Source organism: Crassostrea angulata, chromosome 1 (assembly GCF_025612915.1).
Source record: "Crassostrea angulata isolate pt1a10 chromosome 1, ASM2561291v2, whole genome shotgun sequence".
Taxonomy (NCBI): domain Eukaryota; kingdom Metazoa; phylum Mollusca; class Bivalvia; order Ostreida; family Ostreidae; genus Magallana; species Magallana angulata.
Window position 1 is genome coordinate 55,793,063 of NC_069111.1, and position 25,943 is coordinate 55,819,005.

The window sequence follows — 25,943 nt, forward strand, 5'->3', positions numbered from 1 at the left end:
CAGATTAAACAAATTTCCAAAAACCAGATTAAACAAATTTCCAAAAATTACAGACAGTGATGTTAGAAAACTGTATGAACTTTCTGATCTATTGTCAGAAAGTATGTGTTTAAAGGGAAATGCAAAGTATCATGACTTACTGAGCTACTTTGATACATCAGTAGGAGTCAAACCAATTGTTGCCAAATTACCGAGCAATCCAAATGGGTCACCAGAGCTAGTAAATTTAACAAAATAACGATGTTCCATTTCCCCCATTTCATGTTCTGTACGATTTCGTCAGTGAAGCAGCAACTACTTTGAATGACCCAAGTCTTTCGTGTGAAAAATACGATATCTGGAAACCAAACCGAAAAAACAGAAAAGTGAATGTCAAGAAAACTGAATTTACAGCATCACCAAACTGTCCATTACATAACGCTCCACACACACTCAACCAGTGCAGAAACTTCAGAAAGAAACCACTGAGAGAAAGAAAACAAATATTACGTGACAACAACTTTTGTAACAAATGCTGCGAGTCCAGAGCTCATGTGTATAAAACTTGTGATGCTAATGTGAAATGCTTAGAATGTGGTAGTGAAAGACACAACACAGCTATGCATACTACGTCCAAGTACCATCAAACTCATCAAGGAACCACTCCAAGACTTGACGGTGGGGAGCCACTTGGAGCCTCTGTAAGATTTGACAACAGGAGACACGATATCAACAACAAGTGTACTGCCGTTTTTGGTGACAACTTTTCAGGACGATCATGTGCAAAGACTGTTCTTGTTAACGTTAATCATGAGAGTGATCCAAACCGAACTTTGACCTTGTATGCTATAATCGATGATCAAAGTAATTGCACACTTGCAAGATCATAACCTTTTGACTACATGCATAAAATCAAATCAGTGACTCACCAATTTACACTGACTTCGTGTGCTGGACGTCAACAGATGAGTGGACGCAGAACTTCAGGCTTCTTTGTGTGATCCATCGACGGATCCGTAACCACGGAACTTCCGATGGTAACTGACTGTAATGACATTCCTGACGATCGAAGTGAATTTCCACACCAGATGTCATACGCCATCAACCACATCTGCGTGACATACCGATTCCTGCACTTAATCTAGATGCACAGATACTGTTACTTATCGGACGATATTTAGCAGAAGCACATCATGTCAAGGATCAACGTATTGGAGCTCGAGATGCACCCTTTGCACAACAGTTGAACCTTGGATGGGTCGTGGTCGGGGATGTTTGTTTAGAAAGATTCCACAAACCAAACATTACAACATACAAGACTACCATAATTGACAGCCATCGTGAAACCATTTTTAAACCATGTTCCAATGTGTTTCAGTTAAAAAACAACATCGACGTCTGAACATGAAATATGTTGCTCTAAATTTCGAATTCAGAATTCGAAATTCAGAGCAACATATTTCATGTTTAGACAGATGATAATGAGACTGGACTATCACTCGACGATCGTGAATTCATGGAATTAATGGATAAATCCTTTCCGAAAGATCAAGATGGACGATGGAAAGCGCCCCTCCCATTTAGAAATCCACGACAGTCACTACCAAACAACAGATGTCAAGCATTAAAACGTGCTCAAATGCTGCATGCCAATTTACAGAAAAATCCTACAAAGAAAGAGCATCTTGTGACATTCATGAAGAACCTCATCGAAAGTGACGCCATGGAAATCGCTCCAACATTAGACCCCAAAAAAGAGTGTTGGTACTTACCATTGTTTGGTGTTTACAATCCCAAAAAGCCAGACAAAATTCGTGGTGTCTTTGATTCTTCTGTGAAATTTCAGGGAGTTTCATAAAATAGTGTCTTATTGAGTGAACCAAAATTTGTGAATGACCTAACTGGTGTATTATTGCGCTTTCGTAAAGATGCAGTATGAATTATAGCCGATATTGAACAGATGTTTTACAGATTAATAGTGACAGAAGATCATCGTGACTTTCTAAGATTTTTCTGGTACCGCAACAGCGATCCAAACGAGGAACTCATCGAGTACCGTATGAAAGTCCATGTGTTTGGAAACACACCATCCCCAGCTGTAGCGATGTATGGTTCACAGAAAACGGTAGAAAACGCAAACGTCGGTGGGTGTCTTAGTCAATCTCCGTTACCCATAACCCAAAAACAACCGATCATCATTGACAGGAAATCACATGCTGCCATTTTACTAGTCAGACATTATCATGAGAGGGTACAACACCAAGGTAGAGTGTTCACAGAAGCTGCCCTACGATCTCATGGTTTCTGGATTATAGGAGCCTTAAAGATTATCAATTCTGTGTTACATAAGTGTGTGATTTGTAGGAAACTACGTAGACCTTCCTCTCAACAAATCATGACTGACCTGCCAGCAGACAGAGTTGTTCCGTCACCTCCGTTTACTATTGTAGGCGTCGACGTTTTTGGTCCCTGGAACATTGTAGCACGCAGAACACGAGGAGGATTAGCACATTCGAAGAGATGGGCCGTACTCTTCAGCTGTCTCACATCTAGGGCAATCCATATTGCGGTCATAGAGGAGCTAAGCAGTTCAACATTTATAAATGCCCTTGCATGATTCATATCCATACGAGGAGCCGTAAAGGATTTTCGATCAGATCGTGGAACGAACTTCGCAGGAGCATTAGATCACATTAATGTTGATGTGATTTATGTAGAGTCTGGACCAGTAAAGAAATTTCTGTCTACAAATGGACCTTTAATCCTCCCCATGCGTCACATATGGCCGAATCATGGGAAAGAATGAGCGGGATTGCAAGGAAGATTCTTGACGCTCTTCTACTCAACACTAAAACCAAGGAACCTACTCATGAAGTGTTGTGTACATTTATGTGCGAAGTTACCGCAATCATGAACTCTAGACCGATATGTCCTATTTCTACAGATCCCGAAAATCCAGTGATTATTAGTCCAATGATGTTGTTAATACAGAAGGACTTCAGTGTTGACTTGATGCGTGTTGACTTTCATAACATTAAAAACATGTACGTATCTCAGTGGAAACAAGTCCAGAATCTCTCCAACATGTTTTGGAAGCGATGGCGAGATGAATACTTGCAGAACTTACAAGTCCGTCGTAAATGGTAGAACAACCAACAAGATCTGAAGACTGGTGATGTCGTTCTCATGCGCGATCCGACGGTTCATCGCGGACAGTGGCCTCTTGGTCTCGTTACAAGAGTTTTCCTAAGTCAGAATGATGGTAAAGTCAGGACGATGGAGATTCGCATCATCAGAGATGGGAAACGTGTGACTTTTGTGAGACCCATTACAGAACTTGTATTATTAATTGATTAGGTCGTAACTATACTTGTTGCGTACAATGAACTGACTTACTGTTATTATAATTACCAATAGAACGTTGGTGAATTTACATGTGTAATTAATCTTACTAGTATATGTTAAGTATTTTTAATATTTAACATTTTTCATACTTGTAATATCAGGATGATATTAGGTGGGGAGTGTGGTGTTTTCAGGAATATTCTACGTACGAATTAATCTCCTTGAGTGAGTTATTCCCCTTTTCTTCTACTCTCTTGTCATTAGAGATTTTTGCACTGAGCCGTGCAGTACACAACTTCGGTAGAGTTACCGTAATATCAGTTTGTACAAGAGTACACATTCCTTTCAAGAAACTTATAGCCCCACGCTGTTAGTACTTGTATTTGTTTATTATTTATATAAAATAAACCATATGTTCAGTGTTTATTGATATAATGATGTTGTAATGTCAACAAAGAATAGTTCACTTATTGGCGCCAAAATCATCCGTGCGTGAAATTATAGGTCTCATGTTTATTAAGTAAATTTACTAAAATATTGTGAATTATTTACATGTATACTTATTGATATCATAATATATTGTGTCCAATTGTGAGAAATATAGTTTTGCTTATTTTCAATAGATTTGTTTGGTTTTTTCAATGTGAAAAAATATTGTCAAACATTTAATTAGTATTGAGCTAATTGCTTTTCTTGTGTCTATATTTTACTTTATTTACATTGAAAGAATTCAGTCAGTCTATTTTTTCAATCAGTGTATTCATAGAGTCAGTACTGTCAAATGTCAGTATTTTCAGTATTGTAAATTTATTTTTATTTTTTCAGCTTTTTACTAAAAGCGTACTACATGCTGTAGGAAAACATACTATGAATAAAACTGAACATCTACAAACTCAAAGGCTTGAGTGGGTTTCAGTACACTTGTTATACGTATAAATAATTTTGCGATATTTTTAAACATTGATAACATTTAGGTCAAATATATCGTCAAGTATCACTTGGAATATCTTGAAATTACAATAAATTATAATAAAAAATATTATACGTGTACATAAGAAATACGTGTACCTTAAATTAATTGAAATTAATCTTTAAAAATATCATAGTTGAGAAAAATCAACATGCTTATTCGTATTAAAAAACACACACAAAATTAATTAAACGTACCCTTAGTCAATTAATAAAAGCATAAGATCGTTAACACTTATATATTCTTCAATTTTCGTCTTAACATGTCCCCTCAACTAAAAGGTCCGCATTCAGAAGACCGCTGTCGGGTGTCTGAGATTCCGAAAATGTTAGTGAGAGTTGTGTATGAGCAATCTATGGCGGCCCTTACGACGCATATATAAATCCAGTTTATTCAATTTTAGCTCACCTGAACCGAAGGTTCAAGTGAGCTTTTCTGATCACCCGTTGTCCGTCGTCCGTCCGTCCGTCCGTCTGTCTGTCCGTCCGTCTGTAAACTTTTCACATTTTCAACTTCTTCTCAAAAACCACTGGGTCAAATTTAACCAAATTTGGTACAAAGCATCCTTATGGAAAGGGGATTATAAATTGTTAAAATAAAGGGCACAGCCCTTTTCAAAAGGGAGATAATTGAGAAACAGTAAGTATAGGGTGCATGCCTTTAAAAATCTTCTTCTCAAGAACCACTGCACCAGAAATGCCAATATTTACACAAAAGCTTGTATATATAGTGAAGATTCTAAATTGTAAAAATCGTGACCCTCGGACCAAAACTGGGGCCCCAGGCGGGGTTCAAAGTTTAACATAGAAATACATAGGAAAATGTTTAAAAAATCTTCTTTTCAAGAACCACTGCACCAGAAATGCCAATATTTACACAAAAGCTTGTATATATAGTGAAGATTCTAAATTGTAAATATCGTGACCCTCGGATCAAAACTGGGGCCCCAGGCGGGGTTCAAAGTTTAACATAGAACTACATATGAAAAATGTTTAAAAATTTTCTTCTCAAGAACCACTTCACCAAAAATGCCAATACATACACAAAAGGTTGTATATATTGTGGGAACTATAATGCTTCAGCTTGTGAGATAACTATGCAAGCATCCTTAAATAATGTAGATTCCAAATAATTAAAACTTTAGCACTGGACTAATACTGTGGCCCCAAGAGGGGTACAAAGTTTAACATAGAAAGATATATTGAAAATGTTTTTAAAAAGTTTTTCTCGAGAACTATAATGCTACAGTTTGTGAGATTACTATGCAAGGATCCTCAAATTGTGTAAACTCTCATGTAGTGGAACCAAGAGTTATCTTTCTTGATGTTCTGTACAGTCTGAGAGTTATTCCTCTTGAAGTGGAACTCTTCTACGTTCAGTTTTTCAGGTTGTGTACGTGCGGTCCCACCGCAGTGCTACACATTTTCATTCCTATGTTACTATTTATGTTGTTCAAGCCAACCATAAACCTCGGACCATAACTGGGTCCCCAGAAAGGGGTTCAATGTTTAAAATAGAAAAAGCATATGCTACGAAATGTAATGTTCCAACGAACTGCTGTTCAGGTGAGCGATGTGGCCCATGGGCCTCTTGTTTACATTGCGGTGACCCTCGTAGAACATTTTCATTATTCAAAGTATTTATAAAAACCATCTTCATTGTTAACGTTTAATACTTGATAATTCATGTTGCGCATTTTGAAATTAAATGAATATTCAGTTCTGTTGAAACACTTTTCTGATGCCTGAACCAGGAGTTGACCATTCCATATGGAAACTTAGGAGGAAACATGCAGCCCGTTAGTATAACTTGTTCCGTGCAATATATATAACCAAACTTGAACATTGTAAGTTCATTAAACACTATTTCCAGACGTTGATGTGCAGAGGCCGAATAAATAAAACCATTAACTCTATTTAAATATTTCTTTTGTTTGTATATTTTTTCTAACTTTCTGCTTTATTCTTATTTAATTTGTTATTAAGTATTTTGCTAAAAAATAATATTTGTTTTTTTTTAGTTTTTTGTAAACTTCCGGGGATGTATAACCACATATTCCCCAAATGGTGACAGCGGTAGGATGCATCTGAGCTTGTATAAATCAAAGGTTTCTTTTTGCATTTTTGAAGTTTTTACTTTAACATTTCATTTTTTGTATGTTTCCATGCATAAAATTCCACAATGTCGCAGGTTCCGAAATGAAAGTTCGAGTTTATCGCGAAAGGGTCGAGCGTCAAAGGGAGAACGCCAAAAGCGAAAGGAAAAACTATGCAGTTGTAGAGCCATTAAAATGGGATGTTCATTTACCATATGTACTTTTTGCCTATAGAGAGTTCTCAAATGAAACAACAGGTCTTACTACATTGAACTTCTCTGTGCCAGACATCTTAAAGGGGCAGTAGGAAGAATTAACCGAAAATCATGCGCGTACGGTTCGCCTTAGAATTCACGTTATTCCTATCTAGAAGCAGTGACGTTTTCTTTAAAATTAATACACTCAGTATAACAAAATAAATTGTTTTTTTGACACCCCTCGAAAACCATTGTCAACCAACTGTTACCCTCTTAAACAGGCACTATTTATATAATGTTACCCATTGCCAAGTGCGTTGATAACGCTGTGGGTAATAGAACGGATTATTAATTGCGTCTAAACCAATCAGATTTCAGTATTAAACATGAATGTATAATAAAACGTTCTGTTTATTGACTATCAGGGAACATGTATTGCTTCCCTCGTGGTGTTATGATGGTGTTATTGTACATATAAATGACAATTATATACAATACAATTTTTTCATTCAGCTGCAACCAAATAGAACTAAAACTTTTTGAAAACATTTTTTTTTACATTTAGTAAAGTACTTGATTCCAATCCTGATATGCTTTAAAGAGAGTGCTTTGAAGAGTTTACTTTGTAAAGAATCTGTTTGCATTGAATCTAAAACACATTTTATTCGCCGGCAAAATGTACAAAAAAGAGGTAGGAAACATTCTAAAAGTACTATGATGGAAGATAAAGTGGAAATTCCCTATAACCTCATGTATTGATAATGCATGAAAAGGTGCATTTAATTATACTTCATTTGTCTGAGTGAAGACTTTGTGGAAAGTCGTGTCCGGGAAGTTGATAACAATAAAACCTTTTATCGGTTTAACTTTCGTTATGTCTGTTTTCAGGTAAAGGTGTAGAAAAAACATTGATATGTATGTGTTAAATGTTGTTATTAAACACCTATCAACAAACTTTATTCTTTATAATAGTATTTATTATTAGTTATATAATCTTTTAAAACACTGGTTGTGTTATCTCTAAATGATGCAAAACTCCGTTGTGGAAACTGAATACACCCTCTGTATGTCCACCGGTATGTTCCACTTGCCGTAAACTCTTGTCATGGAGATGTACGACGTTAGTTTGTTACCAACTACAAATGCATTGGCCTGCTCATTTCCTATAGGCTGAGAAAAGTTCATAACCTGTCCGGTTGGAATATGCGAGGCGAGTCTGCAGAACAGAGCTTTGGCAATCTTGGGATCATCCGCATAGAGCGGATGCATCTTGTATCCTACATCAGACGGACGTACCACTCCGTACCCAACAACACGTCCACTCTTTAAGGCCACGTAAGTGTTGGCTAGCTGGTGCTCGGCCCAATTACTGATGTAAACTGGTCTTGGTACCGTATGGATTTCAGAATCGTAAGCAATAACGTCATCAAACTTAATGTCACGTGCGCTGACGACCTCGAAGTCTCCCTCTGGGACGTCTGCTATGAATTCTGGGTCGACAGGTCCTTGGTTGAAATGGAAGATGTGTGACATGATAGTTAAGCCGAACGGGGCGTAGAACGAAATCCGATTGGTTAAAATATTCCCGAAACCATTCCGATCTCCCTTCGCTTTCATTTGTTCCTGAAACAAATGTTTTCCAATCCCTAAATGACGATACCCGTCCTTTATGATGGTCAATCCGCCACCCACTATGGTGTCGCCGTGAGCAAGGAGTCCGATATGACCTGGATAAATGAATAGGCACTATACAGCCAAATGTTATTTTCAAATATAGTATTATTTGTATGAGTTTAAGACATTCAACTGCACGTATCAAGATTTTGAAGAATTTAAAAAAAACTGGATCAATCTAGAAATGCAGTTATCTGTATTTGATTAACCGTAATTTAGTCCTTAGGCAAAGCGCTGACAGTTTGTCTGCCTAAAAGCTTCATTAGATATTTTAAAGAAAGTAAACCTTTGATGATTTGAGTAAAAAATATACCAGGAATAATTTAGTGTATGAAAACTATGTTCAACATACTTCAGATGTTTATACTAAAACATTTACACTTATCAACCTCCTGGAGAGCTAAAAGTAGGACTGTTACATTTTATTACTATTGAACAGGGGTAATCTATATGATTTATCCTCGTACTGTCTTGTTGTTTTCCTATTGCTATTATGCATATAAATGTGAGATCAAACAACAAAATATTATTGGAGACAGTGATCTTAAACGATAAAGTTCTGTCATCATAAAGTTGACAAGAATAGGATGGGACTGGGTAAAAGCTACAAAGAGTCACGTGACGTTAAGCCGCGTGGACGTGTTCGTTCCACGCTCCGTGTTTTTGGCAGATTTTAAGGAATTTAAATACTTTTTTGGCTGAATCTCCATCGCTAATTTTGTATATAGTGTGTTTGTATATAAAGTTTTTCTTTGAATCATCCTTTTCATTCACCTTACGATTTATTTAGACCGGGTCTTTTAATCTGTGTACAACATGGTGTTTTGTATTCAATGCATCGTTTAGAAGTGAACTGCACCTTACCGCGTGTGTTCTGAGTGAATTTCTCTTACCTTACGGGAAAAATTCAGAAACCCATCAATTTTAATGACAAAAATCCATGGGATTAAAACAATAGGCGCTAATCGTATTTCTGATTAGGAACTCTCTGTGGCAACAAGCAAAGTTGTGAACGATATATATTTACATTTTCCAGTGTCTTTGCCTGTGATAACACTACGTATCGATTTTTTAACTATATAACCCATAATACAAATGACGCCAAATCGAGGCGCCAGCGGGGTTTGCTTACTTATATTTAAATATTTAATCGTACGATGGCTTAAAACTATATAAATATAAGTAATAAGGAATCATTCTTTGAATATTATGAGGTGATAATTTTGGTCGGGGCGTGATCAAATCTATCATAAAGCCCTTCCGGCTTTATTGGATTTGATCACGCCCCGACCGAAATTATCACCTCATAATACTCAAAAAATGATTCTTTATTCCTTATTCAATGCGTTCAAAAAGACAGAGGTCCTATGGCGGGTCTCTGTCAAATCGTCCAAAAGCAAGTCAAAACTCCCTCAGGCTTTGATATCAGAAACAGGCAGATTAGTGTATATGACATAAGTCCCTTCTTCGCAGGTACTAATGAACCATCTGAGCAGGTTCTCATAATTATGGTCAAATGGGTCCCTCTGTTGGTAGATGATAAAGAAATCATGAAAATGCTAAAACAGTTTGGTCTAAATTTCACCAGTGACTTAAAGAATGAAAATATTCGGGAACCAAAAAGCAAGAAAAATGACTGGAATAACGGCTTCATCTATGTTAGCGCTCTTTCGGATGTCAAATTTCTACCCCGTAAATGCAAATGCGCAGGGTTTCAGTCTTTCATATACCACTACAGCCAAACTTCAAACAAACGCACCCCACTTTTTACTTACTTCTGAGAGGCTACCCACTATATAAGAGACTGCCATAACTCGTCCAGATGTAAGGTTTGTAAGAAGGGCGGTCACTCCCCGAGTGACGATACATGTGATCTTTACACATGTTCACGATAGCAGCACTCTGCGTGATGATATCCCCTAAGAGTCTATTCGGGCCTTAAATGTCTAAAAGTTAACGTGGCAAACAATCATAATATCACAGTTAATGTTAAACATTGTTTTTCATATCCTAGTATATAATACCAGATAGTTCTTTATCACTGGTTTTAATGGTTCTGACCTATGAGCTCTCCGTTGTCCTTGACGACGACCGTCAGTCCTGAGGGGTCGGTGTTGAAGACACACTCCAGGTACGACATCTCCATATTCCACTTATTCTCGGCCAAGAGGGCGTGCAAACTAGGCAGGTCGGCGCGCTTCAGGGGCCGGATCTCGTAACGGATGTTCTTAGTATGCTCGCTCAAACTAAAGCCAGGGAAAAGAATAAAAAATAAAAATGAATTACAGAAAAAACCTCATGATACTTATCCCTTTATTAAATATCATTTTACAACCTTTGGGAGTTCTTTTCTTTTTTTTTTACAAACTTCTAGATTTTTAGCAAAAATTCTTAAATGGTTTAAGAAACATAATAAGCAGCTACTGGTCCGACGAAACGGTAAAATAAAACGATTTCTTGGGAATCATGTACCAACAACAATTTCTACCTTCGAACCGATCTATATATCCATTTTTGAGAGAAAGGAAGACAGTTTTGGAAACGCAAAGTCCATGGTCGGAGAGCCATTATTTTCACAACTAATGTTCAATACGACGCTTTCTTCATATATATGCAAGTTAGAGATAATTGACATACATGTACAATGCGCATGATATGTATAATGCGCATGACGGATATATATATATATATATATATATATAATGCCTGACTGCAATCAATGAAATTTTTATAAAAAGACGTTTCGTAGTAACATGTATCTTTCTAGTTTTTTAATACACATGACCGGAACATTCACGGCCTCAAGTATATGACGAACACAGTTCCTGAAACGTTCTAACTCCCATTTTTCGTACGTTCACCGTGCGCCCACCATGCGCTCACAGTTGTTCACCATGTGTTCATTTGAGTTCTTTGCTCCACTCCGTTTGCGCTTATCGTTCACAAAGCGCTCACCGTGCATTTACAAGCGTTCAGAAAAAGCCCCAAGGCTCTTGGAATAAATCGTTCATTTTGCATCCAAATAGCGTTTACATATCGTTCACCATGCGTTCACCGTACTCATTTCACTTGCGTTGGCGCTCCGTTTGCGCTCTGCGTTTGCTCACCGTTCACCGTTCATAAGCGATTACCAAATTCCGTTCAGTGTGCTCTCATCGTTTGCTTAGAGTGTGCTCACCGCTTGCTCGGCGTGAGCTCACCGTTCACTTGCTGTTCAAGTGAGAAAAGTAGAACGTTTTAGGGTAAAATAATTATTCAACAATTGGCAGGCCAGGTCATCTCATATGTAGGTAACGGAATAAAGCGATATAAGTATTAGTTCTGATAAATAGCGGATCAAAAAGTTGTAATCTCAACTTGCAAACCACTTGGAATTTTGAAATGAAATCTAGAAGTCGATAATTAGATATGAATACTGGCAGTACGATGCAGTCGACAAAAAAAAGATATACCAGGTGATATATTATGTTTCTGTTTTATATAATACAATCAGGTCAAATCAACATTGAAATAGAAGACATAGATATATTAGTGTATTCCATTGTTATCGTTCAGACACTGTGAGAATTTATTATGCAGAGGTCGAATAAAAAAGCAAAAGATTTTGATAGCATCCATCGTTATAAACGAAACAAATAGTATATGTTTTCATAATTTGGCATTTAACTAACGCACCTATATTTCCAACAAGAATGGTTCAATTTCATATTATCATCATTATCATTGAAATACAATCAGAGAAATATTACAAATATCTTCTGTCTCCTTAATGCAGATGTAAAATTGATGAATCTTATAAAGAAAAATCCGGGTAAGTCCATCAGTTGCTACACAGGACAAAAGTTCGACACTTGTAACCAAAAGCAAAGATACCGTCTATCATACATTAAAATATCTAAAACGCTGGCAAGGATTAAATGTTGCACAATGACAAACGTTGCATTGATCTTTGCCACGTTGTTGTTTGCTTTTGGTGCTGGAGACTCTGCCGAGTTCTTTTCTTGTTTATACTTTACCAATTAACTCTAGATATGCCGAAAGTTAATCTCACGCAATTTCTGCCAAGAGCACATTGCCATTGGAATAAAGATTGCTGACCATGATATTTGACAATATAATCAACGTAATGGAGTTTAAAAAGATTTTGATATACGATTAAACATATGGATATAATCAAATCAGCATCCTTTTTTTAATTTCAAAAATTGTTATTATTTTTTTTTTGCCTGTACACATTGAGTTTATATGGATGGCAATGGGCTAAATGATATTATGTTAGGTTTAGCTTTCAGCTGTCAGTACCATGGGACTTGAATAGATATCCAGGAGATAGTGAATATTCTTCAAGAATTTCAGCTGTCAAAATGCACATTGAAAAAAAACAATTTCTCTCTTATAGGATTTTAATACTACTTGTGCGGTAAAGTGACTGTACATGTACGGTGATTACGGACGTCTATTAAATACTACTTGTGCGGTAAAGTGACTGTACATGTACGGTGATTACGGACGTCTATTAAATACAACTTGTGCGGTAAAGTGACTGTACATGTACGGTGATTACGGACCTATATTAAATACTTCTTGTGCGGTAAAGTAACTGTACATGTACGGTGATTACGGACCTATATTAAATACTACTTGTGCGGTAAAGTGACTGTACATGTACGGTGATTACGGACGTCTATTAAATACTACTTGTGCGGTAAAGTGACTGTACATGTACGGTGATTACGGACGTCTATTAAATACTACTTGTGCGGTAAAGTGACTGTACATGTACGGTGATTACGGACGTCTATTAAATACTACTTGTGCGGTAAAGTGAAAGTACATGTACGGTGATTACGGACCTATATTAAATACTACTTGTGCGGTAAAGTGACTGTACATGTACGGTGATTACGGACGTCTATTAAATACTACTTGTGCGGTAAAGTGACTGTACATGTACGGTGATTACGGACGTCTATTAAATACTACTTGTGCGGTAAAGTGACTGTACATGTACGGTGATTACGGACGTCTATTAAATACTACTTGTGCGGTAAAGTGACTGTACATGTACGGTGATTACGGACGTCTATTCTGAGATATTCGCTATTTAATTTCATGGTATCGATGTCAACAAAGACGGAACCTACGACTGCTTGGCAACTGATGTCTTGGTACGTTTGTTGATATCAATCATAAGAATGGTAACCAATCAACATTCTATCCGTTCTATGCCGGTCTGAATTAAATGATGAACATAATTATGTGTACCACCTACAATTTTTCCTTGTTTCTTAAACAGTCTTTGATTAAACTTGGATTTGAGATGTGCATTCGAAAGAAAATCGTGATGGTAATCCTGGTTGGTTGATGCTTATCTCTGGATGACTGATGAACCTGTTAAACCCCCATAGTGCCGGAATGAGATGAACGGACAGACTAACAGACTACGTTTTGCTTGGGGTAGAAGGTCATTGTTGGAGGACACTCAAATTAATTCTATTAAAAAAAATCCTCTATTATTTACATGTATGTTAATATTTGGGAGCTGATTTTAGTCAACTCTCCTGTGCAATAACTTTGGCAAAATGGACGTAAAACAATGTTTGGAGCCTAGCACAAATCATCACCGCTGAGAAAGACTAAGTACGTAAAAATATTTAATAAATTCGATAAAATGTATTCAGAAGCATTGTTTGTCAGGAAAACGTGTTCATGGTACTTTAAAAACAGTCAGATTTTAAATCATACGAGCAATGTAGATTTTTTTTGTAGCCATCTGTATTGCTACACAAAATTTGATTGACTCTTCTATAGTGGTATCGATTAGAATCAAGAGCAGGCAATCCAATCTAAAGAAAGGACAACGACTAGTAAAGGCTAAACATTATTATTATTTGTTTGTTGAAAATGGCGTGAATACAGTTTTGCATCGTAGAGTTTTTGTGAACTCGAATCTTTTATTATTACACAAAATGAGTCATCTGGGGGTTTTCGTTTATAGCTCTGAATTCTTGTTGGAAAGGTCCAATAGTTTATGTTACAAAGAGTGTATTATTCCAATACACCTAAGAAGCTACATGAAATTACATATCGTTGATTTTAAAATTGAATAATTATCAATTAAAATTATCAATAAAATCAACTCTCTTCAGTAATTCAGTATTTTGCAATTTTGTATTGATATCTTTGACTGGAAATCTTAACATTTTGTTATGCTACGTTGACCCAGAATTCATAGCAAACGTTCCAGAATGAGACTTTGTGATAATGCATACGTGACGTTAAGTTTGATGACGTCATTCTTACGATTGTGAAATACATAGGTGCCGAGACCAATTTACGTCAGTAATTGGTCCGAGCACGAGCTAGGCAATACATGCAGTACCGATCAGACCCAACCTAACACCAGAGTAAACCCTAACTACTTTTTACTTTCTGGGTTTACTTTTTGAAAATTTGGGTCCACTTAGGTTTTACTTGGGGTTTACTCGGGGTTTACTTTGGGTTCACTCGGGATTGCTTTTGGGGTTAACTGTACGCACTGAACTGTGAAGCAGACCTGTATTTTATCTTACCATCTAACTGCCTGCAATTCCTGCCCCTTGTATATTCCGAATATACAAGCAGCATCTGCTTTCAGGGGTATACTCTCTGGGTTTACTTTGGGTTTACTCTGGGTTTACTCTGGGACCACTCTCGTAAACCCAGATTAAACCCAGAAAGTAAACCCAGGGTTTAGTTTGGGTTAGGTTAGGTCTGATCGGTACTGTATGTGGCTTTCTAGAGTGAATGTATTGTTGGATAAAGGGGAGGGGGGCGTGTCCTTTGGACTTAGGATACACGTATACAGTGTATACTATAAATCACATATTCTAACCGGACGGATTCTGAACTTTGTGAGCCTGTAGGAAATCAGCAGACCAATGCATTATCGTCGGTTATGTGGCAATCTCTGAAAGCATGGTTGCTTAGCGACTCTACAAGCACAATCATCAAAGGCTGTATCGCCTAATTTCATAAAATAAAATCGTTACAATATCTTATTATATTACCATCAATTTTCCCTTCTTGGTACTGTTGATTTTATAGAGTGTGACCCAATATTCCGGATCAACACACTGTGGATTTCCGATTCCGTATCACCAATCTCTGAAACTGATGACGTACTTCGCATTAAATAACATCTGTATTATAGAGTGCTTTAAAAGAGTTCGTTTCAAAATAGCTTTGTTATAATTATTAGTAAACGTCATATAGTTGATTTTGAAAAGATAGTTTTGTAATGAAAATTTCAAATGGACAAGAGTATTTAATGCAATTATCATTATAACAGTAACTGGATCCAAAGAGCCGGATCACGTCTTGTTGCCAGGTGCGGATCATCAGATTAAAGATATATATATTCTCCAAAAACATATAGTATGAATCCACACACGTAGTAGTATATAAAAACATCACAACACCTAAATAAACTCAACTAGTTTCATTATCAATCATCAGGAGTTGTGATTTTTTTCATTCATATATATATGTGTGTGTGTGTGTATAAGCATTGCACAAGTTACGTAGTAAATAAAAAGATTTTTGATTTGTCTTTGATTAGTACCCGGTACTAGTATATACCTTTCGATAAATATTTTTTCTTTATAGTTGAAGGATTTCAAAGGCTATTGCTTTAGTTGGTATATGCTTTTCTGTCAATAACCGGAACGTTTCATATCTACGAGGCCACGACTGTTAACTATCAGGATAAGTCAGATTTCTGGCTTTTAGGCCTTATTGCTGACTGCAATGCTCTAAATATATGGCAGCACTACACCTACATATTTGATTACCTGATACGATAACCATACGCATTAAGTAGTGTCAATGTGCATCAGAAGATAAGAAATCACTCGCGAAAAATTAAAAAAAACTATTTTCTAAACAAATGTTTTGAAACTACTTCACGCAAATATCATCAATTTAAAAAAAAAGCTTTGGGTTGATTTGCAAAGCCATACGTACCATTTCTCTATACAGTAGATAGAGTTGTTACTAAAAATAAAAGATATTGTGTAAATCTAGCTGAGTTGTCTGATGGTAGGTTATTGAATATCGTCCTCATTTCTTTCCCAAAGCGCCGTTGCAAGTCAAAATCTTTAAAATTAATCAAGTGTCTTCTTTCACTTTGACTAGGATTAAGGATTATGTTGGCACGATAAGTATTAAATGTTGAAATTCCATGGCAGACAAATTGTTCTCCCCACTGTTGGAAATACTTTGCCTTTATTGCCATGTGCAGTCAACAATAAGTAGAGACCGTACAGTGGTGCCCCTTTCTTCAATGAACATTCTTATTTTATGGATCCGCCTATAAAACGACAAAACCCATGTTCATTGGTGCTCAGTAATAAGAACATTTCATCAATCTAAATAAAATTAGAACTTCCATCAGCTCCCCGGTTTTCTATATGTCGCGTGACATATAGAAAACCGGGGAGCGGATGGAAGTTCTAATTTTAATTAGATTGAACATTTCAGCATCTTATTGTTGAAGCCCTTTACAGAAAAGGTTTTGATCATTTTTAACCGGGTTTTCCGAAGGAAAAATCCGGTTATTAAAATGGTGAAAATGGCGGGCGGCTGCCAAAATGGTACCCTCATTGTTCGGATAACTCCTCCTGCAGTTCTCAAGATAGGAAGTTGTTCTTTTACAGATCAATTGTACTTATATTAGAGGTGTGCATATTGCTAGAATTTTGATTTCCGATAAATTATCAAAAATACCAGCTTTTAAACTTAGTCATTTTTTGGCAAAATATTGCATATAGGGTACCCTCATCGTACGGATAACTCCTCCTACAGTTTTCAAAATAGGAAGTTGTTCTTTTGCAGATCAATTGTACATATATCAGAGGTGTGCATATTGCTAGGATTTTGATTTCTAATCATTTATGAAAAAAATACTAGCTTTTGAACTTAATCATTTTTTGGCAAAATGTTGCATATAGGATACTCCTTTTCACTGGATACGGGTTGACATGGATTATGGATACAGTTCACATAAAAGAAAACCCGGTTTGCTGTCAAATTGACAGCTTTTCACTTGTTTTTAATTACAATAATCTTCTTTAAAGACGAACTCTTTGAAAAGATAGAAGAAAATGTTCAATCTCAATTCAAATAGATAAAGTAGATAAAATATTTGGAATTTTTTAACTATTTGTACTTCATAGCTACAAAAAGTATCTTCCATTAAAAAGAGCCGCGAAATACTTGATTAACAGATTTTTCACATCTCTTACATTTAAATAACATTAGAAAGCAAGGCGGAGTCTAACTTCTACTTTATATATTTAAAAAAAATCTGCGGTGTTAATGTCAGAGACGACCTATCTTCCATTATTTTCTATTTTTTCCTATCACCGCAATGTGAGGATTTCCACTACGTAATTCCAGAATTATATTTTCATGTTATTTGATTTTTTTTCTATTTGGATATATACTTTTAATTGCAGTGGCGTAGCGTGTCCCACATATATGTGTTCGCAAAAAATTGAAGCCGAAGGCTTCATTGACAGGCGTAGTGCGGAAGGGGTAGGTGTGGGAGGGGTCGCAAAAGAGGGGGGGGGGGGGGTAAGGGGACCTCCCCCTTGAAAATGTTTACAAAAAAGAATCAAAGTTACCACTTCTGAGAGCAGACATTTGTTAGTTTTATCAAATTAGTTATATATGTTTTAGGGACCATTACTTTGGAAATCATTTAAATTCGTGGGGGCCAACTTTAGTGGATTGCTTAAATCTAATATGTTTGTTGGGAGGTAATTTCGTGTATTTTATTATACCAACATAAGGAAATAAAACTTTAAAACTCTAATTTATTTAGAATGCGTGGAGGATGTTGATTTGCGGATGAGAGGTATCCACGAATTCCACGAAAAATTAACCACAACGAAATCTAATGATTCCACAGTATGTAAATCTAAAATATTTTATTTCCTGTTCTCAGTCTATTTATTTTGTAATAAACAAATAGAACCTATGTTTCGTTAATGAAATTTTAAAGAAATCATTCATATACCGTATCCATAAGCTACTTTGCATGTATTCTGTAAACAAAACGAACAACCGTACGTCACGCGGTTAATTAAGCAAAAGGTACATGTTTTGAAGTATGAGACTATAACATTTCATCGTTTCGGTTATCTCATAAATTGTCTTTTAAACTTTGTGGCTTCGTACCTTTGAACACACAGATGAGATATCTTGCTCTGTTTCTTCAGAGAACATATTCTTCTAACCTGGTTAGTTTATCTAAGGTATTGTGAGGGTAGCAGCTTGACAGTTGAGAGTTGGTGGGTTTAATATAGATCAAGACTGAACATTATGTTGTCATCTTCTAGATATTACAATATTTTCTGTGATTTAATCTTTTATAACTGGTAAGGCGAGTTCCCTCTGACAGAAAAAAAAAACTTTGATAAAAAAAAAATTGATCGTTTCAGATATTTTTATATTCAGTGAATATTTCCCCTTATGTTTGCATTGGAAATCTGCGACGTTCAATTTTCTATATTTACATCTACCAAGTATAATTTCCTCTATTTCTTACAGAAAGTTAATTTATAGCTCTATGGAAACAGTCAGACTGAAATCTACACGCCCCATTTATGTATATGACAGACTCAAAGTCTTACAGGAGACGATTTGGCTGTTTCTTTTAGCTAACATACTTATGTACGTTAACAGTAATTAAGTTAATTTTACTAATTTTTCATAATAAATTTATTGATTAGTCAAAAGAAAGATGTTTATTTAAACAATGAAATGCTTTCTATGGTGATTCATGCGGGTTTTGAAGGTAGCAATCACTGCGGGTCATGTATTATTTTCTGCAATGTCGATACCGTCATACCCTGAATGAATCACCAAAGAAAGTATTTTATTGTTTAAATGAATACACTTTGCTAATTCATGCGCCATGCGTCTCCACGTGTTTTGAGTATATTTACTTTTGTAAAATTAAATGAAACTTTCAATCGTACATAATCAGTTTGATATGTACTTTTGACAAAAAAAATAATTAATATATATCTACTCCTTGATAAAAAAGATTTTTCTCCCCAAAGTTTCTGGCACTATATTTGTTGTCGCGTAAGCTATCTAAATAACAAGTAAATATGGCTGTTCCATGTATAGTTCATATCCCTAACAAAGAGCGTAAATAATGGTTTTATAGCGGCGATACACATGACTGTTGTAGAGCTGCCCCCTTCCCCCCCCCCCCCCCGGGGGGGGGGGGGGGGCTACTATACAGTAGTTTTCCCCCCATAGTAAGGTTTCTCCCTCATGCGGGGGTGTTAAGGAAGCATATGGGCAATTTAAGGTTTTATTTTGACTGTTATATTCAAAATCGTGAAATTAAATTATAACTATTTTGAATAAGACCAAAAACTTCGTATTACATACAGCTCAGATTCCATATGCTTCCTTAACACCCCCGTGCACGTTTTTGGTTCAGATTTTATAAATGTCTTAAATTGAAACCGAATAAGGATTAAAATCAATGTATGTACACCCAGGTTGCATATATATTTGCATTCCTCTGTACTGGTTGAGTATCGTTTTGCCGATTTATTAATCCTATATATAATGTTGAAAATTGAACATACGTATCATGGAATACAGTACCTAGAAATTAACATTTGATAAATTACCTGGTTTGATATTTTATTCACAATGCAATCTTCGACGTGACAGTTCGATTTAACTTAATATGAACTATGTTTTCATGTGAAAAAACATACTATAGGAGGGTCAATCAAAAAATACGAAGACTTTTATCATGGCTATGTTATTTAACGTCATATTATTGCTAAATTCAGTAAACATAATGATGTCGTACCTGGCGACCGTTTCACCAACAATTTGTAGATCGTAAACGTCACCCCTGCGAATGTTATTGTCATTCAAATTTTAGACCACGTGGTTTTATTTGACCCTTTCAGTTTCGAAGAAAAAATAGTACCTTGTGTATATAGTCTATTTCACAATATTTAGGTTCTTGTAGTCAAATATAAAATCCGGAGGTTTATTGATTTTAAATTATCTTCATTAATTGGTAAATAAAATGCGTTCTAGAAATAAATGTGACTATACAAAAATTAGTTTTTGTCTGCTGTTGCAACAATTAACTTGCTTAAAAGAAATCCCTCCTTAGGATTAATTTTCGATCCGCGCCTGATCTAGTAATAACATCAATAGCGAAACACACTATACTATTTTATGCAGAATGTTCCTTGAAAATGGCTCGATATACTAAGTTTTTATGCAAAACTGACACCCATTATTTTTTTAAAAACATGGTATTGCACACCACAAGCATCAAACATGGCTATGATTTTATTAAGGAACCCAATGTTTATATTCTCAATCACTCTACACGTGGTTGAACACGAACGATAACTCTGTTCTGAATATTATCGTTTAATATAAATAACTGCTAGATGGGGAAATAAGATATACATATTAAAAGCTTTTCCCGTTTTTACATAAATCAAAGTAGGATATGATGTGAAAAACGACCAGTACTTACGTATTTTGAGAATAAATTATGCGATACGGCCTATGGCGATTGTGTTTGTATATATAGTCGCTTAGCAACCATGATTTTGGCGTTGGTAGACAAAGATATGACTTGGTAGGTGGGTTGCCTTGAAAGAGAGGTTTGCCACATCGATCATTTAAGACCTGTCGTGTTAGGAGGCTGACGACTATTGTTATTATAGAGGCTGTCCTCTTAGAGGTTAGCATAACTTAGTGGTTGTTGATACTCTAGAAGTATTAGAGACGTTGTATGCTTTCGGTTAGAGATCTTTCACTGTCCGTCCTGCAAAAGGCCTTAACACAGTGACTGTTTCTGTTGAGGGCTTAACTCTTGAGTAGGCTATATAGCTAGGGAGTGCCGCGGGTACACCCGAATATCGCCTGAATAAAGCATTAGTGGTGTTTACCTCATGGTATTTTTAAAGTTTAAAAGTTTCAAACCATAAATTGTATGATGTAGCTCTAAGTAAGGGTAGGCTATTTTGTATATATTTGTAGTACCAAATATTACCAGCAATCATTTTAGAGATGAAAATTATCATTGTTTCATTTTTTTATATTCAAACCCAAGACTCTGAAATTGACTAGGTACGGATCCCTCGACACTTTACAAAATTATCAGTAAGGACTGATTATTTTCATAAGACAGATTATACGATTAAAGATTGAGACGATAGAAAACCTTTTTAAACAAAAATGGAACGACGAAATATTGCAATTCAAACAAAATCAAACCTTTCGTACTTGTTCAGATTTGAATTGAACAATATTCCATGTCAGTTCGACAGATTGCTTTTTCTGATAAATATTATCAATGATGAATATAAGCACTTCTTCTTACTTTGAAAACAATGGCACCTACCATTTTACATTCACATTTACTCAATGTCGGTAAATGAGGTTTTCCATGCATGCAACATTTCCTTTTTGTTTTGTCCAATAAGGATACTCCCAAAACACAAACATTTATACAATGTAATGCCCCTTTGGTAATTCATGCGGGTATGAAGAAATTCGCATTGCAGAAAAAAAACACATAACTTGAAAACGATAGATGCTATGGAAATCATTTTCGACATATTATACATTAAAATTTCCATATCATAACAATGTAATCCGTGTTCTATTAAAAAAGTTGATTTGATTAATCAAGTGTATTTATCAAACACCTGCAGGAGAAATGTCAATCTTTTTAGCTGGAACATTATGATTGTGGTCTAGAATGTCTTATATCTTTCTGCCATCAAGACACTCATTCATCCCTCCGATAAAGTAGTAATATTATGCAATCGTCTGTGCACGAGCTGCTAGTTTTCACATAACGGATTATACAAGTTAGAGGTACGACTGTCGATAACACGACTGAACCTGAAACCTTGAGCAACATGTGGTTCCACATGTACACAACTAGCAGCGTCAAAATCAATTTTCATCGTTATTTGTTTGTACATTGTATATACTGATATATTTACATCTACCAAATATTATTCCCTCTATTTCTTATGGTAACTTATAGTTAATTCACAGCTCTATAGAAACAGCCAGATTGAAATCTACATGCCCCGTTTATTGATTGGTCGAAATCTACAGCGGCTGAAACTGACAAGAAAGTGACAGGACCAAACTTGACACGCCCAGTTTATCGATTGGTCGAGACCTACAACTACCTTGGAAAAATCACGGACTGCACGAAATAATCATGACGACGTCAGACTCAAAGTCTCACAGGAGACGATTTGGCTGTTTCTTTTAGTTAACGTACTTACGTACATTAACAGTAATTTAGTAAATTTTACTTACTGTTCATAATCAATTTATCAATTTGCTAAAAGAAAGATGTTAATATAAACAATAAAATGTTTTTCTTTGATGATTCATTCGGGTAATGAAGGTAGCGATCATTGCAGAAAAAATTCACATAACCTGCTAACGCGGGTTATGTATTTTTTCTGCAATACCTTCATATCCCGAATGAATCACCAAAGAAAGCATTTATTGTTTAAATATTTACACGTGTAAAAGTTTATTTATTGTTATAAAACATGAATATGTCATTCTTCATGTTCATCAGGTCGAGACCACAAGATTTTGTGATGTCGAAATAAATTTGCATACTAAATTAGCTATCTGACAGACCAATCAGATGAATGAGTTGCAAGGCATTGTGGGCTACTACAAGTTTCAGTGTATACAAAGAGTATTGAAAATTATACCATTTTGAATTGTCCTTTGGAGACTCAGTTTCAATTATTTTTAAGAATTTTTGAAATAAATATGGAAAATTATGTCGGTTCTTTCATTTCTATGCTCACATTTAAAAAATATTGCCTATGAGGCCTTATATCAACTATTTAAATACCCCATTGTCGAAGTTCAAAAGAGAAGTCCTATTGAATTAGAAGCAGTGAGTACCGTTTTTCACGTGATACCCTAAGTTTGGGACAACATTAGTAGAATTCGCATTGAATTGTCTTCAGGGACACTCATCAGAATGCTTAGCGTACAAAATACTAGTACATGCTACACAACTACGCTACTGTTGCGAAGCATTACGGGTAGGCCAGGGAAACAGGCTATTGATTCAGTGGATTGGAGAACCTGGTTGACGCAAATGTTGTCACGTGTTAAATAAAGCTATCCATATAAGGTAGTGTACCCGACCTGTTCATACATGGTCATGTTTTTCTTGTCATTAAATAATATAACATTATTATTTTATTGAAGCATATGATACCACATTCTACACATGTATATACGTTATTGCCTATTATTTTCTCCTTCGTTTCACTCCTCCGAAAATAAATATTTTCTTGTCTAATTTTAAAAACAACAACTAAATGAAATAGGTTAGAGATCGCATTTAATAACAATTAGACACAAACGTATATATAAAATAATTGCATACCATATAAACAAGCATGTAAATTGTGCAATACAGTGTACAGGGCGGGCAGGGAGGGCTACTATCAACTCCTTACAACCTTGTAACGAACGTCGCAATGACCAAAATCACGCATGAAAAACTATTTATACTACGCGCCAAGTCACTCGTGCGTGACGAAACTACTAATAATAGAATAAAGATTTCCGTAATGTCGTAAAATCAAACCGTTAAGAAATTCATGAACAACACCCCACGTATATACGTAGATAAAATATCTATAATTATTTATTAATATTTAATCTAAAAACACTAAATGATATCAATCGTTATTGTACTAGCTAAGTATGTAACTAAACAATACGGCTTTTATAAGGTTTTTGCAGACAATAAATCATAAGGAATTAAACATCTGTGCTCTGTTAATAATGCTAGAAGTAAAATTAATATCGATTTATTATGAATTTTTGGAAGCCAATACGTATACTCATGCACAATATTTACTATATTCAATGTTTAAATACTAGCTGCCGACATCAGTTGTCAGAGAGATTTTCTTTCTTCGATGAAGATTTTAAAGGGGCATGGTGACAATTTTTGGTCAAATTTTTTTTTCGATTTTAATGTTCACACTGCTTCGGTAAGGCGTTTTTAATATTCAACCAAAATTTGAGAGTCATTCGTTGAGTTATAAGCGAGTTAAAGAGCCTACAATTCTCACAAGTGCTTGAGGACAGGATCGACCCCTACCCCCCCCGCCCAAATATATAGACCCCCGGGACTTTATTTTTCTTTTTTATTAAATTATCCTTTTATGACATATTTCTAATCTAATTTATTCATTCATTGCCCAAAATTACATAAAACAAACATTTAAAAAAAACCCAGACCCTCTGTACATATAATACTATATTTTGTCATAAAAATCATTGATTTTTTGTCATAAAAGGATGATTTAATAAAGAAGAAAAATAAAGTCCCGGGGGTCTATATATTGGGGCGGGGGGGGGGGGGGTGGAGGGGGGTCGATCCTGTCTTCAAGCACCTGTGACAATTCTTTGCTTTGTAAACAAAGCTTTCGTTTACATTTTGAATAATAAAGTGAAAATTCAAATTTTAGACCTGAACGTTAGGAACTGTTTTTTTATGCTTAAAATAAATAAAAAAAATAGACAAATCCGCTCAAAAAAGATTTTTTACTGGTATATTGAACCTATGTAAACAAAAACAGGGCACGCGCCTTGTTTACATGACAAAGAATTGCGAGCTTTGTATCTTGTCTGTTACTTTACTAATGACTCTCAAAATTCATTTGATCATTAGAAATGCATTCCTAAAGCATTGTAAATAATTAAAACAGAAAAAAGCTATTATTATATTATAGAATTAAAAGGGCATGGTAGAATTTGACCAAAATCGTGATCATGCCCCTATAATTTTGTGGATCCGCTTATAATACGACGAAATCCATGACAAATTGCGTACAGTTACGAGAAAATCTGAACACTTGCATTTGGTTTATATTTAATGTAACGAGGTCAAGTCAAGTTTTTTTTACCCCATATATTTTGTGGAAATTTCTTGTATGAAGTTCTACTTAAATAAGTTATTCATAAGCCTGATTTCCTAGCAAGTTCGTCTCGAAAGTTATCAGTTATTACCTTTGAACAGTATGGAAATTCATCTAAACAGTATATAAGATACATGCCTGAAATGGTCGCCAAAAATGAATATCATGTTTTACTGCCTTGTTATTTGGTGGCCACTTTCTTACCTTGCAAGATATATGTTTTGATATGAATTATCCCTCTTGTCTGGAATTATGATTTTTTTTTTATTGCAAGTTCAATTTTCTGAAATAACTGAATTATTTAATGGAATTAATTTGCGAATTTTATTCATTGATTTCTTAAAGCACAATTATAAATGTAGAAACTAATTTCAACTTCAATAAATAACTCAATTCATAAATATTACTGATAATGTTAATTTTCAAAACAACAAAATGAGAGAGAGGGAGAGAGAGAGAGAGAGAGAGAGAGAGATCATTACATGGCAATTTTTATATCGCATCCTTCTTTAGCCCGAGGTTGCTGTATATGAGCACAAGAGCCGTCAGGCTGATGCCAGGGATGAGATCAAAACATCAGTGTGATGTTGTTCATCTCATACATGTATATCTTGAACCAAAGATTTTTATCAAAAATCCAAATCAAA

At 35.4% G+C, this 25,943-nt stretch overlaps 2 protein-coding genes across 2 annotated transcripts; one reads left to right on the forward strand and one right to left on the reverse strand.

The window, feature by feature from the left end:
• The first annotated feature begins 1,939 nt into the window (after positions 1–1,939).
• LOC128193084 (uncharacterized) lies at positions 1,940–2,596 on the forward strand. The gene has a single exon (XM_052866329.1). It carries the CDS (start codon positions 1,940–1,942, stop codon positions 2,594–2,596), a length of 657 nt encoding a protein of 218 aa, XP_052722289.1.
• Positions 2,597–7,597: 5,001 nt separating this feature from the next.
• LOC128174218 (uncharacterized) lies at positions 7,598–10,828 on the reverse strand. The gene is made up of 3 exons (XM_052839847.1): positions 10,749–10,828; positions 10,322–10,506; positions 7,598–8,313 (listed from the first exon to the last, which is right to left on the reverse strand). The coding sequence occupies exons 1-3, from the start codon at positions 10,826–10,828 to the stop codon at positions 7,607–7,609; spliced, it is 972 nt and encodes a 323-aa protein (XP_052695807.1). The 3' UTR covers positions 7,598–7,606.
• Between the last annotated feature and the right edge of the window lie 15,115 nt (positions 10,829–25,943).